The sequence below is a fragment of the Talaromyces proteolyticus genome (genome assembly GCF_021365285.1).
Source record: "Talaromyces proteolyticus strain PMI_201 chromosome Unknown BGW36scaffold_5, whole genome shotgun sequence".
NCBI lineage: Eukaryota > Fungi > Ascomycota > Eurotiomycetes > Eurotiales > Trichocomaceae > Talaromyces > Talaromyces proteolyticus.
Window position 1 is genome coordinate 1,749,427 of NW_025764281.1, and position 16,671 is coordinate 1,766,097.

At 45.1% G+C, this 16,671-nt stretch overlaps 5 protein-coding genes across 5 annotated transcripts; 1 reads left to right on the forward strand and 4 right to left on the reverse strand.

Annotated features, from left to right (window-relative positions):
- Positions 1–374: 374 nt before the first annotated feature.
- BGW36DRAFT_293771 (putative polyamine transporter) lies at positions 375–2,213 on the reverse strand (the record flags this gene model as incomplete). Its single annotated transcript, XM_046211029.1, has 5 exons — positions 375–1,021; positions 1,075–1,122; positions 1,178–1,553; positions 1,612–2,025; positions 2,088–2,213. The coding sequence occupies 5 exons, from the start codon at positions 2,211–2,213 to the stop codon at positions 375–377; spliced, it is 1,611 nt and encodes a 536-aa protein (XP_046073376.1).
- A 1,476-nt stretch (positions 2,214–3,689) lies between these two features.
- Positions 3,690–5,605, reverse strand: BGW36DRAFT_152598 (uncharacterized protein). Its single transcript, XM_046209521.1, has 9 exons — positions 5,482–5,605; positions 5,383–5,420; positions 4,897–5,326; positions 4,755–4,828; positions 4,631–4,699; positions 4,521–4,563; positions 4,263–4,459; positions 4,125–4,212; positions 3,690–4,064 (listed from the first exon to the last, which is right to left on the reverse strand). The coding sequence occupies exons 1-9, from the start codon at positions 5,519–5,521 to the stop codon at positions 3,823–3,825; spliced, it is 1,221 nt and encodes a 406-aa protein (XP_046073377.1). The 5' UTR covers positions 5,522–5,605; the 3' UTR covers positions 3,690–3,822.
- Positions 5,606–6,753: 1,148 nt separating this feature from the next.
- BGW36DRAFT_318579 (uncharacterized protein) lies at positions 6,754–7,260 on the reverse strand (the record flags this gene model as incomplete). Its single annotated transcript, XM_046212601.1, has 1 exon — positions 6,754–7,260. A coding segment is annotated over exon 1 (501 nt), but the record flags the coding sequence as incomplete, so codon positions are not given.
- Positions 7,261–9,553: 2,293 nt separating this feature from the next.
- BGW36DRAFT_295005 (putative alpha-amylase) lies at positions 9,554–11,469 on the forward strand (the record flags this gene model as incomplete). The annotated part of the gene is made up of 6 exons (XM_046211138.1): positions 9,554–9,617; positions 9,678–10,088; positions 10,157–10,752; positions 10,814–10,837; positions 10,890–10,910; positions 10,963–11,469. The coding sequence occupies 6 exons, from the start codon at positions 9,554–9,556 to the stop codon at positions 11,467–11,469; spliced, it is 1,623 nt and encodes a 540-aa protein (XP_046073379.1).
- Positions 11,470–11,911: 442 nt separating this feature from the next.
- Positions 11,912–13,948, reverse strand: BGW36DRAFT_358426 (uncharacterized protein; the record flags this gene model as incomplete). Its single annotated transcript, XM_046213964.1, has 1 exon — positions 11,912–13,948. The coding sequence occupies one exon, from the start codon at positions 13,946–13,948 to the stop codon at positions 11,912–11,914; it is 2,037 nt and encodes a 678-aa protein (XP_046073380.1).
- Positions 13,949–16,671: the final 2,723 nt, after the last annotated feature.

Below are 16,671 nucleotides of genomic sequence, written 5' to 3' on the forward strand. Positions count from 1 at the left end.
TAGTTAATAGTCGTATCTGAGGAGTAATCCTTATATCTCTATATGTATATGCTATCTACCAAGAACATTTCTTGGAGGCTCTGTTGATAACAAGGGGAGAGTTGGCTGGGACATCTGTCCTTATCAAAGGCACTGTATCTATAATGAATGCTGAAACACATTGAACTTCGGTTGAATCAATTAATATTAGTAGTAATAACGTAAGTCCTAAAGTCATTAAATTATAAAGCGCAGATAAGCCATGGACTGGTCATAAATAGCGCCTAGATGCAAAAATATCATCGCTATGCAGGTGGGTATCCAAATGCGGTGATGCAAACCAATCCTTCCTCTTTCTTTCTGTACTTTTTGCTCGTTTCTCTGAATATTAGACCCTATACAGTCTCCTTATCGACGTTGTTTCGAGTAACGGCATCTTCAGAAACGGATGGACCCTTCTCAACATCCGCCGTCGGATGAACAGTCGATTGATATGCAGCAGCCTCCTCCCAGGCTCTCCTTTCCTCTTCTTTCAAAATCTGCAAGTGTTGGCACATCTTACTATTCTGCCGAATCTGCTTTCCGAAATAGATAAATGCAAACGGAATAATAGACACGCCCAGGCTGATGAATGCGATAATGCTGCAACCCCAATCAATTCCAACGCGGTTAAACATTGGCTTCGCAGCAAGCGGCAGTACAGCACCAAATAGACTTCGACAGCAGCTAGACGCTGATTGCGCACTATTTGCGAAGGTTTCATATGCATCCGAGAGATAATTAAGCATAGCCATGAAAATCAATTCGTAGGCCAGTCCGAAGATGACGCCAGAAGTCATCGGTACAGCCCAGTGGATATTAGGTGAGGCTGTCCAGCCGAGCCAGAATAATGAGACCACATAAAGAGGCCCTCCAATGCAGGCCAGTGGTAGGCGCCTATAGTCTTCGTTCTGCGCCCAAGCAGCGCCGCGAGCCTTGGCACGTGCGAGATAACCGTCATACCAAATGAAGATTCCGCAGGCTAAGAAACATCCGACAGCAACTAGAAACATGTAAGTCTTTAGGTATATCAGGCGAAACCGGCAATTGACTTACTAGGAAGATACGTCAGACCGGCGATACCGGGACTCATTCCATAAATTCCTAATGAAAACATTTTAGGTTTAATTGACCAATTTTCAACACGAACTGGTCTTACCTTCAAATATCAATGGATAGGCTTGGAAATACAAGTAGAAAATTGCATATGCAAGAGCGAGGTAGAAACAAGTCAAAGACACCATGTACTCCTTGATAATCATGCGAAGTGGCCTTGTCAGAGTAACAGTCACTGTCGCTCGAAGATCATGGGGTATAAGATCCAAGGGAGCAACAATCCCTTTATTGCCGGTTTCCTTGCGCAACTTACGTGCGCGGCGCTGCAGCAAAACTGGGGCATATGTCTCTGGGAAAAAGACTACGCATGGAAAAGAAGCACCAGCGATAATAAGGCTCAACCAAAAGGCCCAGCGCCAACTGACTTTTGAGATGAAGCCGGACATGAATGGGGAAATGATAGGACCGACGGCAGTGCACTAGTTTTCTTAGCACATGTTTCAAATTATGACAGGCAAATATACACATCAAACTTACAGCCATATACCAAGCCATAGTTCTTCCTCGCTTTGTTGGGTCGTTGTTAATATCAGCATAGACGCCAGACACGACGGCGATTGGTGCGGCTGCCGCCATGCCATTCAGCAGTCTGAACACAAGTAGGGCTGGCATGGACGGGGCCAATGCGCAAGCCATGGAAAATATGCAGAACAAGACATATCCGATAACCACCGGCGGACGACGACCGAACTGCTCAGAAAGAGGCCCATATAGAAGGGGCCCCAGGACGTAGCCAACGAGGAAAAGGGAGATAGGAAGTACTAGTTTTTCCTGGTCGGTGACATTGAAGTCTTTGGCAATATACTCGATGGCACCGCTAGGTATTGAGGATCCGATGGTGCTGTTCAAGACTTGCATCATACCGGAAGCAAGAATGAAAAATTTCTTTCCCTGTTAACTCATAATATTAGCATAAATATCCAACGATACGGTTTCAGGCTGGCTTCATCAACCTTTCCCCAATTTACTGGGTTTTCCGGGTCATCAGGGCCAAATGATACCACGGTCTTGGAAGCTATTCGACGAAATTGATATGAAGAAGGGTTGTGGTATCTTTCTTGTACAGCCTCATGGATCATCTCATCCTCCTGCTCGGCAATCCCTTGAAGCGTGGACTCCGAATCATTAAGCCCGTGAGCAGGCATTGGGCCCCCAGTCGCCAAAGTCGACGGTGAAGCCGTCTGGATCTCCTCAGCGTCTGGCATTATCGAAATTCACTATGTTCGACAAGCCTTGTAGAAGAATATGGTAGTCTATGGTTACTCGACCAGCTGCATCAGCTGGGGGTGTCAATAGTATTTAACATACATGTCATTTTTTTCAGTCACGGAGTAAAGTCCTGACCTGCTCCAAAACCACACAGCCGGAAATTCCACAGTGGAGAAAGTTGCCATGAAGTCAAAGCACAACAGGAAAAGCGGAAGAGAAGATCCGCAGAGTGATTTGCTCATATCCAACCAGTTGGGAATTCAGCCATAGATATGGGCCTATCACGATTAGAGATTTTGCCAGAGCGCCAGACTTTTCGTTGCCATTCACACGGGTCCGGTCTGGACTGGAAGATCTGCGCCCTTTGACAGTAGACTGTCGGGCAGGAGTGCGATATCCACTGCTCTCGGCTAGGACGGCCCGTTACCAGGCGGCAATTTGCCATGTCTATACAGGACATTATCCTCACAAGCAATAAGCGAGTAAACACCTTTCCTAGTTTGTATGGTTTTTGCCATTGGCTTATGAAACAGGCACGCCACAGGGTTTGATTATGTGACAACTCCGTTGAGAATGGCAACCTCGATCGCATAATTAGAAACAATATCCACGCAATTAGAGAAATCTGTTCTCCACTCTATCAATCGCCATTCCACTGCATAGGATGACGTCTTGAAGCTTCCTGCTTTGTGGACCTCCTTTGTTATTTTGCATCTTGTCAGAATATAATGCTAGACCAAGCCTACAAGGACAACATCAATTGATCAAAGGCTTGTGATATCTCGACATATTTGGGCCAAATTTCAAGTCTTCTCACGAAGAGGATTGGCAGAAATCCAAGCTAATGCACCTGCAAGCTGCTGAAGAGCACTCCGAGGTAATAGCGGAGGCGGAGCCCAGAATGATTCTTCATTCTGATGACTCATGTACCTTGAAAGCCACATCGCAAAGAAGTCCGGGTGGAACAAGAAAAAACTGGTGGGAAAAAAAAAGAGCCGAAAAAGTGGAGCAGTTGGGCCGCCGTTGTGAGGGCGGTTTATTTATTGGCCCGATGACGGCGGGGTTTGCTGGAGCTCGCGCCAGGGTTGAGCCCTCTCCCAGTGCCGGACTGGATTGGTTGATCTATAGCGCTGTATGCTGTCGGTCTGCTGCATTACAAATGTCATTGCAGGACGAGATGGTGCGTTGTAAATTCTGCGTAGATCACTGGTAGATCCCTGACTTGTGATCAAAGGAATGGCGGGCCGAGCACTCAAATGACCAGACATAGATAGAATAGCCCGTGGATTGGTGTTTAGGTTTATTATTATTCTTTATTCAATTTCTACGACCTTACCTAGCTTTTAGGTATGAAAGTCCTCAGTGTTTAGTTTTGGCTTTAACACTGAAATCTACTCCAAAAAAGTAGCAGGTTTCACTTTACTTGTTGAGTGCAGTTTCAAATGTTGTTCAACCTTAGCTCACATATCTATTATCAGTCTAATGGCTTTTCCCGTAACCCCCTCCTCGCAGTAGGGGCCCGTTCATGACTGCATCCCAATCTCCATATGCATGCATCTGATCAACAGACAGATTAATGTCCAGTTTTCCACGCGAGTAACTCGACTTGTCATAGTCATCAATGCAAGATTTCAGATCCTTGCCGTCATATACGAAAGTCTTGATGGCGTCCACATAGAGTTTGGCATCCTCCATTGCGTTATTGAGACCTTGAGCACGGACTAGTAATCCTTTCAATTCTATTGTTCGCGATTATTAATTGCAGGATATGAAGAACTTACATGGAAGCATTGGATGGGCTGCATCCCCTGCAATGCTTATCTTTCCACCATGGTTGTTCCAAGGCGTTATATTTCCCCAATAATGGAACTAGACGAAAAATCAGCATTTACAAAACAAAATTCATCCCTCACTCATACCTTGTCCCCGCTAACTTTTATATCATCCACTAGCCATTGGGACACGGACCTATATGGCTCACAGTAAGTGGAAAGATAAGCTTTAAAAAGATGTCTTCTTTCTTTCTCATCGGTGGGTGGAACCTCATCGGTGTAAATAGACAGTGAGAACTGAAAAACCCAAGTCTCTGGCTTTTCTGGGTCTACAACATCGACCACTAGAGAAGTCAAAAAGGTCCATCAAAGAATTAAAGAAACTCAGCCTTTTATTCAACGTACTTGTTGCAAATAGTAATGTCTTTTGGTAGGGATGTGGGCTGAGCTAAAAATTACTAAGTATGTGTCCTCGTTATGACATTTCCCAACATTATGTTAGAAAGTGACTATACCAGTGCAATAGGATGGCTTTTTTGACGGATAAAGAGCGCTTGTTCTCTGGTAAACTTAGGAAATGCATTCTGAAATGTACGTATAAGCATAAAAGATGGGAAAAATATATATCTGTTTGCTCACCAATATCATAACCTTAGCAGTGTCTAGCTTTCCGGTATCTTGGTCGACGAGGAAACTCCGGGTTGGACTTCTCGCTGGAGGCAAAATCGGCAAAATTAGCACTTCGAATATAGACTTCGTTAAAAGCGGTCCTAAAACCAACCTCCATCTGCTCCAATAAGCATGTTTCCCTTGGCAACTACATCTCCTCCATTAAATAGGGCAGTAACACTGTTCTTGGTTTCGGGATGATCAATTTGAATATCCGTCAATGTCGAGCCATACTGAATATCGATTTCTGTCTTGAGTAGATCTCGGAGTTTGCCTCTCACAACCCGCCTTGCGCTGGGCATAGGCATTTTGGCCATAATCTCGCCCGTGCGCCCATTGACAAGAGGGATGTTATTCGCCACATGCGGATCATGCTCTTCCCAGCGATTTGTCTCGGCGGATTTAAGCTTTGCGAAAAGCTCTGGTGGAAGACAAGCTTCTATATATGGGATCGACCAGTGCAGGGCCACAGTCCAATCTCCAGATCGCTCTTCATATTCCTCACGCGTGTACCGCTCGTACACAGTAGCTCGAATTCCTGCCTTGTATGGTGTTCATTAAGTGATAGAAATGTCTTTATCATATCAACTGAGGATACCTTTTTCAATCCCTGTGCAATCAAAAGGCCGGTAGCCCCTAATACCAGGGCCAGAATTAGCTGCCAACAATACCACATTCCGGGGTACATTCGACGAACCAGCTCCTACGATAATAACGTGATTGTCGGTGTTCGCCATTATGCACCAATGGTTTATAGGAATAGGTTATTTAGAGTAATCCACTATTCGCGTCAAGACAATATGTTTTGGGCATTTAAAGTAGGTGTAAGTGCGGGTTTGCCTGAGTCACACAACGACATGCAGGATATTAACCGGTTTTATCGGTCGTTCGGTAGCCGAGAGTGGCCCGAACAGCGATATCGTGCAAGCAGACAAGATAGGCAGTTGATACACGTCGTTCCGGAGTCAAACAATAAACTGGTTACTTCGAATGATACATATGTAACGCTTTTAGGGCTATACAATCATAGATGAAGAGCAAAGGTTTATTCAGTGACGTGAACTTAGGGGTAGGCTTCTGCAGTGTAATGTTCCGGGTTAAATGCGCTGACAATGACAATTGGCAGAGTAAATCACCATATTCCATTTTATAAAAAAACAAGTTCGAATTTTTAACATATCCAACTCGCCACGAAATGTGCTCGCTGAAAACAATGGGCTAAATTAGGGTGAGCTTGCCTGATTAGGATAGTCGCTGCGCGCTGGCTTTGGCTGCGTCCCTTCGTCATAACGCTATGACTATGAATAGGCTATATTTGTCATTAAAACTTATTTTAAAATAAGTTTCAAAACTTCCTTATATCTAACACGTTCTAAATTTTGGTCTCGTGGTTCGGCGTTGAGATCTATCACAATCCCCAAAAGATGTGGGAAGCAGCTATATGAGGTTGATACCACTATACTTTACAGTAGTTGAAGGATTGGAAGACCCGGAGCATAGGCATGGTAGTCAAGCTGAAGCAATTTTGAATTTGGAAATATATACATGAACAGTCACATTGTAATTTAGCGATAGACGCTGGAAGACAAGTTATACAAAAGCATCATAGCAGGGGTTCGACAACAGAGTTTATACTAGAAACAGGTCATCCGCTTATTGACTAGGCACAGTAAGGGTTGGAGCCTCCCTTGCAAGAGGTTCCGGACGAGCAAGTCTCAACAGTTGTCCAGCTGCTGTTAACACATTGCTCGAGAGCACTTGCGTCACTGTTGCATTGCCAGGAGTTGCTGGTGCAAGATGAGCCAGTAGTTGGTGTTGCAGAGGCACTGGCTGGTTTGGTTGTTGTTATAAGGGTACTTGTGGGCTTAGAGGATCCCGATGGAGACGGAGTAGCAGTAGCAGTAGCAGTAGTGCTGGTAGCAGTGCCAGTGGCACCACCACTAGCTGGACCCTGAGGGGTTCCTGAACCGTTGTAGTCGAAAGTGTAGAGGGTCTCGTCAACGACTTCCCAAGTAATATCGATATGACCGTCATTGCATGCGAGGTTTGATAATTTGTCTGCCACGGTGTAACTGAAGTCTAAGCCAGGGGCGCCAGTCGGGTTCCATGTCCCATCGGATGGGCCAGTGGCACAACGCTCGCATCCATCACCGATGAAAAGAGGCAAGTCTGATGCAACGCCATTGACAGAGACGATAACCTTTTTGCCGCAATACTTGCCCATATCACTGATAAGTTCGGTATGGTTCATGGCCACGAGGTACTCGGAGTTGACATTTTCTAAAGTGTAGACTTGAGTAAGACTGCACTCGACCTGGCCGGTGTTTGCGACTGAGAAATCTGTGCTGCAAGCATCGGTCTGCTCGAGGTCGTAGTAGTATGTACCAAATCCAGTTCCACTGTAGATGGAGCTCTGTGCTTTGGCGGCAGTGAAGAGCAGACCAGCTGCTGCGGCAATTTGACCCTTCATTTTCGGTTCTGGGTAAAGAGTGTGTAGTTTCGTACTTAAAATGAAGGACGCGACTTTTTGAGTCGTTGAAAATGAATGTATGAATGAATTTACAAAAAAGGAATGACTTATGCCAATCGAAAATGAAAGTTTCTATGCTTGACTAGGAGTAGAAAACAAGCATCGTAGGCCCCCTGGGTCGAAGGAGGATATTATACTGCTGATCATGAAACGCCTGCTCCGGATTACTACTAGATCTTACCTGGGCATGTTCCTATTGCTGACCCAGTCTATGATACCCACTAGTCTTGCGAATCCCAAATTATACCTCAAAGGGAAAAGTATGCATGTAACATCGACTGTCAGTCGCGCTACAATTAGTACTATAGCCCACAACTTCCAGAGATAAAGTATAGCCCAATGCCTTCCTTGCTACTTTTATGCTCTATGACCTGGACGAGTTTCCCTAAAGGGAATATGGGAAGCAGCAGGCTAAAAACCAATCTTCATTGATTGCTGATTCATTGAGTCGTCAGCATCAGACTCTGAGTACGTAATTCAATTTTAATACATCTAGCGAGTAACAAATAATTTTTACTTATAGCTTTATTACGTACTTGGGTCCTTCTAACTTCACGTCAAATAATGGAAATTGAGCGAAGTCGAGACAGTTTTCGCCAGTGGGTGACTGCGTCAACTATTTCTTTTGACGTTTCAGCCATGCGGGATTGGTGGCCCCATGCGACGCCCCCATGTAGCATCATGACGGTGATTTCATTTTTATTGGCCCACATGCGTCCGTGAGACTTTACTGGTGGAGGCGTGGATTTTAGTAAGCGAAGTAGTCAGGGCATTCTGGAAAATCATGCGCAATCCCACAAGCTTGGTGTTGGATTATCTGTTTACCCAAGAGATTTTGGTATATTGATAATCGAACGCTTAAGATTTAAACAATCAAATAATTACCAATATATACATTCTGAGCTTTTCAAAAGGTCAAAAAACAATCGCTTTTATCGCAGTATCATGAGATCACAGAAGTTTTGTAAGATGTCCGCTAATTGAATAATTAAAGAGAAGTTGAAATACATAATCCCGAAATATCTCCATCACTGGTATCCATTTGAGTCTAACGAGTTGCAAATTCGATAGATAGAAACAGAAAAACCAACACCTAGGGTAGCATATCGATAAGTTGACGATTTCATGTAATGTAGATCAAGTTGAGATAATGGTATTTCTAGTATAAAAATGATTTTTAACTAACTATCGCTTATGTGAATAGATGTCCCATTGCTTGATTTATTAGGAGGATCGGACATCCAGCATATTGAGTTTAACACTTTCCATCCGAAAGAAATAAAAACCGGATTCACCCGTTGCATCTTCTAAGGATGGCTACGAAGGTACGCCGAAACCATATAGTCTGAAAATCATAATGTCGTTTGAGTCAACAATAGTGAATTATGCCTAGAACCACTATATATATCTAAATTTCTTCAAATAAAATCATCAATAAGCATTCAACGATAAGGACATAGAGCGCCATGAGGGAAATTAGGGGAAAATCGCAAGAATTCTGCTTTTAACAGCAGACTACTACTACTTTTGCTTACCTGGTGGTTGCGTTGCGCAAAAAAACCGATAGATTGTCAGGTCGACTAGTCGGTTCCCCATCTAGTAATATTTTGAGCCCTGGTCAATTCTTTACTACAACTGATGCAAGCTGTTTAATAGCATGCAAACAAACCCTCTATATCAGGTTCACTCAATAATCAAACCGAGCAAAAGTTGAGTGAAGCCGAGGGTATAATTAGCTGTGGGACTTATTGTTGGAAGATTTTCCTTTAAAAAAAGATTGTAAGTTTGGCTCACAAATTTCGGCAAGGTGTCTAGGAAGCAAGCAAAGATAAACATATTTCCTGAATGGGCGGAATTTGAAGTTATACATGCCCCACATGAGACCAAGGGATACACACCGGAGCATGTTTAACCTTAGTTCGACGGCAACACCACAAATCTATTTTTATTTGTTTACTATTACGATGCCCCTGACATGTTTGCTAAAAGAAAATTGAATAAAACAACCAATAATTGAACAAGGGGTGCACGGGGAGCCAGGAAACGACGCTGTATGGCGCGTTCGATAGCTAGCGGCTGCCCTGTTCGATATTCGGCAAGGGGAGAGCTACGGTGACGACACACCCCTAGCCAGCGGCGACAAATAAATACTCTGCCTCGCTGTTTAATTATCGAATTGAATTTACGAAAAAATTCATCGACGCCCTGTCGAGGCATTAGGCCCGAAATGCAATTTGATATGAATTTCCTTTTCTCGTGCTTCTCGAGACAGAGAGAACAAGAGCCGTGGAAGGAGATAGAAGGTTTGCATAAGACTCGTCCGTTCGTTTCATTTTCCGCACCAAAGCTCACCGCAAACATAGATGAAGCCAGAAATATCGAAGAACTACCGTCATGGCATTCCTCAGAAGAGAATTTCCTCATGATGGAGGCCTTTGAATGGTATGTACCACACGACGGCCGACATTGGCAACGCCTCCAATTAGCACTACGTGATCTCAAAGAAATCGGCATCGACAATCTTCTATTACCACCAGGATGTAAAGCTATGAATCCATCGGGTAATGGTTATGATATCTACGATCTCTTCGACCTCGGTGAATTTGATCAGAAGGGAAGCGTGGCCACCAAATGGGGTACCAAAGAAGACTTGATAGGTCTAGCAAAGATGGCGCAAGTACTTGATATGGGAATACTTTGGGATGCGGTTTTGAATCACAAGGCCGGTGCAGATCATTCTGAGAAGTGTCTGGCGGTGACGGTGGAGCCTGAAGGTTTGAGTCCAATCTGTTTAGTCGGCGAACCACAGAAAGAATTAATAAACCTGACATTTCGGTATCAGATCGCAACATTGACCTGACAAAGCCCCAAGAAATCAATGCCTGGGTAGGATTTGACTTCCCCGGCCGAGGTGAAAAATATAGTCGTATGAAATACCACTGGCAGCACTTCAATGCTATCGACTACAATTCTCTTGACAAGAAGAAAGCCATCTATAAAATATTTGCCCCAGGAAAAGATTGGGCAAAGGATGTCAGCACGGAAAATGGAAACTACGACTACCTTATGTTCGCCAACCTGGATCATTCGAACCCAGAAGTGAGACAAGATATCTTGGACTGGGTAGAATGGATTGGTAACCAACTACCACTCAGTGGTATGAGATTGGATGCGGTAAAGCATTATTCGTCCGGATTCCAAAAGACCCTCGTCGATCGTATACGGCAGACAGTCGGGAAAGATTGGTTTATCGTTAGCGAATTTTGGTCAGGAAAGATCCAGGAGTTGAAGAAGTACATGGAACAAGTAGATTATAAAGTCCATTTGTTTGATGCACCACTATGCAATCGATTATCTGATATATCACAAACGCGGGGTGCAGATCTGCGTCTGATTTTTGACAAAACTTTGGTTGACTACAAGCCTGAGCACGCAGTTGTAAGTTTACATCAACATCCAAACTTCTATGATGAATATTTTGTTTACTCGAGCTTAATAGACATTTGTAATGAATCACGATACTGTAAGTGACAAAATATTTTCGTCAGCATCCAGTCGCTAATACCGATATCCAGCAACCATCTCAAGCTCTAGAGGTAAGACTGGACCCTATCTTCAATTTTTCGCAGGCTGAAATATAGAAACCAGGCCCCAGTAGCCCCATTCTTCAAACCTATTGCCTACGCTCTAATCCTTCTCCGGAAACAAGGCCAGCCCTGTATTTTTTACGGGGATCTGTATGGTATCACCGCTGGCGGCAAAAGGAGTCCACCTGAGCCTCCTTCCTGCAACGGCCGCCTCCCCGCCCTGACACTGGCGAGGAAATTATACGCCTATGGTGAGCAACGCGACTATTTCTCACGCAAGAACTGTATTGGGTTTGTACGATATGGCAACGCACGCCATCCCTGGGGTATGGCCTGTGTTTTGAGCAATGGACCGCGGACAAAGAAGAAGATGTTTGTCGGGAAAAAACATGCAAAAGAAAAATGGACGGATGTGCTGGAGTTGTACCCTACGGCAAGTCATGTTATCCAGACCCACGTTACTATTGACTCCAAAGGCTACGGTGTTTTTCCGGTGTCGGGGATGAGCGTAAGTGTCTGGGTTAATGCCAAAGCCGCCGGGCGAGATAGGTTTGAGAAGCATTTGTGAGTTTCCCTTGATTTAATTATCCATTGGTGGATTATTTTACTAATTTGGATCTCAATACAGTAATAGTGACATTTACTCCTACTGAGTGCTTTCGCTATTAATTGAGTAGCGAGCGGAGATGAGTGCGGTTAATTTCCTATGCAGTCATGGATCCTGGTTTTTCTTTTCCGTAAATGTGTAAGATGATATCAAAGAGAAAGCAAGGGATAATTGATGCTGGGATTATAATATTCAAATAATGTAAATTTCAATGTTGCATTGCTCATATTCCTAACTACGTAACGCTAACACTAACGCTAATGCTTCGATATCGATGATGCTCAGTCCTCCAATATATGAAAACAGCAAATATCAACAAGTTCATTGGGTTTTAGATAAATAAAACCCAGGTCAAGATATCATATCAGTCATTAAAAAACCTCTATAGAGTGAAGGCAGAAAGTCAGGCTACTTCCTCCAGGTTAATTTCATGCCTACTAAAGACGGCAGGGTCGTTGTTGAGCTCGCTATGGAAGTCAGATTCGATATAATCATTGACTTCAGTTCGACCAGACGGGGCATGCTTTAGGCTTTGAAAATCTGTGGCAGGTGATTCTGTATCTGGTTCAGCCTTATCGACCACATCCGGCTGTATCGGTGTAGAGCGGTCGATTGATTTGGCTTCGCCCACCGCCTCAATTGGCCCTTGAACATGTACAATATACTCTTCCGTATTATACGCACTAGAGGCCGTAAAGGTCGCCGCTCTATCGAGGATCTGTTCAGTATTCACGTCTTGAGCCACTCGTTGAATCGCACTAGGCCCTTCCATACGCTCTTCAGTTTCGACAACAGCGATTTCTGTTGGTACTTCAGTCAGGATGCAAGCAGAACTCGTATGATACACCTGAGTACTAACTGCTGGAAAATCACCGAATCTGACTGTGTCGGATGTGAATGGGTTATTTTTGGGTTGGATGCTGTAAATAAGTACCCAAAAAGTGAGAAGAACACTTGTGACGGTAACAATATTTCTGCGATCGCTTGCTAAAATGCGAATATAGTTAATCAGAAGGGTGTGGAGATCTGGTTCTCGCCCCTTTGCTCTCTGTGTCTTGGAAATGATCGGCTCAGAACGCTGCTTTTCTGAATGATCGTAAGGCACTGTGTGCGGTTCTGGCACCTCTCTATCTTGCTGAGTAGCATAATCCAAACCATCAATCTCCTCCTGTGAGAGACAGCTTTTATCGCTTAGGATAGATTGCGTCTCCTTCTTAATATGGTCATCTACCGTAAGAGCCGCTGCTTCTTCTAAAATCTGCCTCTCGAACTCTATCTTCACCTCATAAGGTAGCCAAAGGCTGACTTGCACGTCAACGCGCTCAATTTCCTTCCAGGCAGCTGTCCATGCACCTTCTTTCATTAGACCATTAGCCGCATAAAATCTGACCTCCCATTTTTTCTCGTTGTTATGTCTTCCGGCAAAGCATCCGCAATCAGGGCATGATGGCTCGCGAGATTTGGCAGACGAGTGACGGCTCTCATCATCTTCGTTATTGCTCTCATTGCCCGACTCTCCGCTGCCGTTATTGCTGATAAAATGACCATTTTCGAGTCTGGGACGCTGGAGCTCCAAACTTTCCAAAAGCCTTTCTTCCAGAAGCCCGTAATCCTCCTGTGGATGCTGAAGGAGAACTCCACGGTCACGCAGTAGACCTGATGCACCGATTTTCTCCTCCAGCGTTTTCCATCGTCGCCAGAACTGTGGAGGAAGTACTCTTTCGAGGATTCTTCGATTCGGAAGACCTAACCCCGGAGCAAGGACGACCGTAGGAGGCAGGATCGTGCAGTGTAACAAAACGAGTGGGTTTTCCGTTCTGATGGACGCTTTCTTGGGCGTTGCGCCGGCTGAATGGTAGCCATGTCGTCTTGCAAGTGGGGATCCAGGAGACCGTAGCATTGATGCCGATGATCCCCGGTAGCCCGCTCCTCGTCGCCTTGATGGAGACATATACTCCTCATCCTCATCTTCCGTATACATCTGCATTGCTCGAACGGAGCTTGCGTGTCTGAAAGGGGAATTGCGGTCGCGAATCTTTTGGTGTAAAGAGCTATCGAACGCGTTGTATTCGTAGTCGCTGTTACGGGCCCCGTGTGGGCTATGAGTGTTATCGATAGGTTTATGTTTGGTGTGAACTACAACTGAGTCAGGAATGGAGGAGAGCGATGACCGGCTAGACGCAGACTTTGTGCCCTCTAGCCGGTCATCCTCGAGGTCATCATCAAGCATCTGTTCGTTTACAGAATGGCGGCGTGATGAGGATGAGGACTCCGAACCTTCGTCGTGAGTAAGTGGGTGATTCAACGAGGGATCGTAGCTTGTGTTCTCCGCAGTGTCCTGTACATCTAGGGGTATTATAGAAGTCGCAAATGTTGTTGAAAGCTCCGCATTGTAGACAAGATGTTGACTTCGTTCCTCCATTGCTGAAGCTTCCGCCATCTTCTCAACCAGCTGTCTTTCCCCACCCGCCAAAACAATGTGAGCTCGGCGTGGAATGCGCCTCGCAATGGAGTTGTCGGTAATTCGAAAGCGGACCAGAGCTACCTTTTGAGAGCCGGGGTGCTCTATTCAAGTCAGGAACGATCTTAAATTGAATTTCTTGTAGAAGAAAGCATACACACAACGCAACGGTGTACAAAAGGGTGTGTGATGACGTTGAGGTGTTTGCTGGCACTGTTTACGTCTTACCGTTGAGCCGGCAACGCTGACCGCCAATAGCAAACTGCCGCTATGTGTCTTGGGCGCCAACATGGTTTCATAGGCTTTCAGTATTCAACAGATCGATAGGGATTATAATTTCTCTATTAAAATATGAAGAAGCAAGGCTACCTACACTACAAACATTTTTTCTCCAGAGTCAACGTTCAGGTAGATAATCACGTGACCACTATACGCACCGACACATTATCATTAATCTTGTTGAAGACAAAAAAAATTAATTCTGAATCATGCTGTCATGTATACATCCTAGTTGGACAGCCACTACTATAGATGAAACCTATCGTTTGTATTCGTCTCCCAGAATTGACCCTTCCACAACCAAGAGCGGTATCCCATTCAGTCCTCCCATTTCACGCGTCCACTACGAAACAGACTCACCATCCCAATAGGCAACAGCCCGGCGTCCACGATTCGGAAGCCTCCGAAATTGTCAATCATCTCTGGCCCATACAATTGAGCAACCCATTTCCAGTAAGGCTCCATACTGGTCCAATTTTGCAAAATCAATTTGGAATCAGCGTCCAACATGCTCAAAGCTGTCCGGACTTCGCCAGAACTGGCGCTTTCAACCGCTTCCTGCGCAGGTTCTTTTAGCAACGTCATATATACGTTCCCCAGACGCATCTTTTCGTTATAGTGAGGCAACGTCTCTCTGTGTTTGATGTATTCATCGAAGGAGAAGAACTTATCCCCATCTTCGGGACGAAACCCCGGGTGGGACACAGACATTCGAGCTCGGCCATTTTCAAACGCGGATTTGGCTGCTTTGTAGGATTCACGCTCCATATATTCGAACTCCTCGAGGACTTTGTGCGGATCACTAGAAAACGAGTCCCTGATCTGCATTAAGCCAATGAATGGATTGCGCACTTCGAGTCCTCCAAGCTCGGTTGGAAAGTAGAAATAGCCGTCTGGGATATTCTCAACACCGAAGCGTTCGGCGATAGTAGATTTGAGATACTCGATCACGCTACCATGCGAGGAGGCTTGCCCTGTTGTACCTCCATCAGTGGATGACGAGAAAAGTTTGCGTTGAATCCGCTCGTGGGTCGAGAGCATATTATCGACATGAAGACGACCAAAGCAGTTAGCGGGCTTTCCAAAGTTAGAAGTAAAAAAGGTTGCTGCGAAGCTGTTCCAGGCTTGGATCCAAGCAAAGACACTGCTTTGTTTTCCTTTTAGCTGCCGGCTAAGCTCGGATATGTGGTCGTCGACCATTTCTTGGTCTATCTCAAATCGCCCAGTACTTGAATTCAAGTGCAGCATACCCCATCGTATTTCTCCGTTTGGCAGATCATTTGGAGGTACGGAGATGATGCCAGATTTATTTCCGGGATCTTGACGCATGCGTGCCGATCCTGTTCGGGGCACGTCGAGGTCAAGACCCATTAACTTGGTAAAGTTCACCACCGTTGACCATGACTTGACACACATAGCGTGATCTTCAGCCCAGAACCAGAGATCATCTCCGAGCCTCCATAAGATATGGCCACCGGTAGATTGATTGATTTGAAAATCAAGGCAAAACAGAACAAGCTCGGAAAATACCTCACTTAGCACATGCGATCCAGGTGTTCCGGTTTGTCGCTTCCGAGGTGCCAATGATTCGGGGTCATCCTTGAACTTCAGAGGGGCAGCAAGAAAGCGACTGAAGAATCCAATCCACCTTTGTGAAACCCCAAAGTAGGATAAAATGGTTTGAATTGTTGCATGCGGAAGGGATGCAAAAAGGTTATCAACCTGGGTGCGAAAGCACGAGAGACCTCCTTGAAGACGAGTTTTGACAAGTATGTCTGTAGATAGGAGATGCAGTAGCTTCTGCTTTGTAGCCATTGGTGACTTCTTTTGTTTAGTGGGGTGGTCGTCGTCATCACTTTCACCATCATAATCAAGGAGGTTCCGGGATCGTTTAGCCTTTCGCGCGGTCTGTTTGGTACGGTGGTACGTTGGCGCTTGTTGTTGCCGCATCTGTTGTTGCCGCATCAGCGGCATTTGCATCGCTGGCGCAGTTTGAAAATTCTGCGCACTCGCCCGAGGTAGCTCTGCTTCTTCTTCTCCTTCCTCACCTGATATTTCTTGGCTCAGGGAGTCAAGAAGATTATACAGGAAATAACCTTCCTCATAAGTCCCTTCTTTCATGTTGACCACACTGTTATGACTTTGCACATGGTCTAGAAAGTATTCGCGTCGATTCCTGTCTATTGTTTCTACCGTAGTGATAGGCGATTTCCAAACACCCTCCGACTCCTTGAATTTCCTCAGCGAGTCTTTCCAAAATACTGACCATCTGAGGCCAATATGCTGAAGGAAGATTGCCTGTAACAAGTCCTCCTGCATGAACATTCTAAATGAGCCATTTACCTGGCGGCGCTCTTCGATGATAACCTCATTGCCCCATGTCCAATCTTGCATTAACTTAAGACGCCGGTCAAGGACATCAG

Bases quoted from the DNA above. Each gene is read 5' to 3' on its own strand.
- BGW36DRAFT_152598 (XM_046209521.1), bottom strand. From the start codon at position 5,521: ATGGCGAACACCGACAATCACGTTATTATCGTAGGAGCTG. The intron at 5,421-5,481 runs GTTCGTCGAATG...CCCTGGTATTAG, and splicing joins CGTTATTATCGTAGGAGCTG to GGGCTACCGGCCTTTTGATT. The intron at 4,213-4,262 runs GTATGAGTGAGG...TTTTTCGTCTAG, and splicing joins TAAAAGTTAGCGGGGACAAG to TTCCATTATTGGGGAAATAT.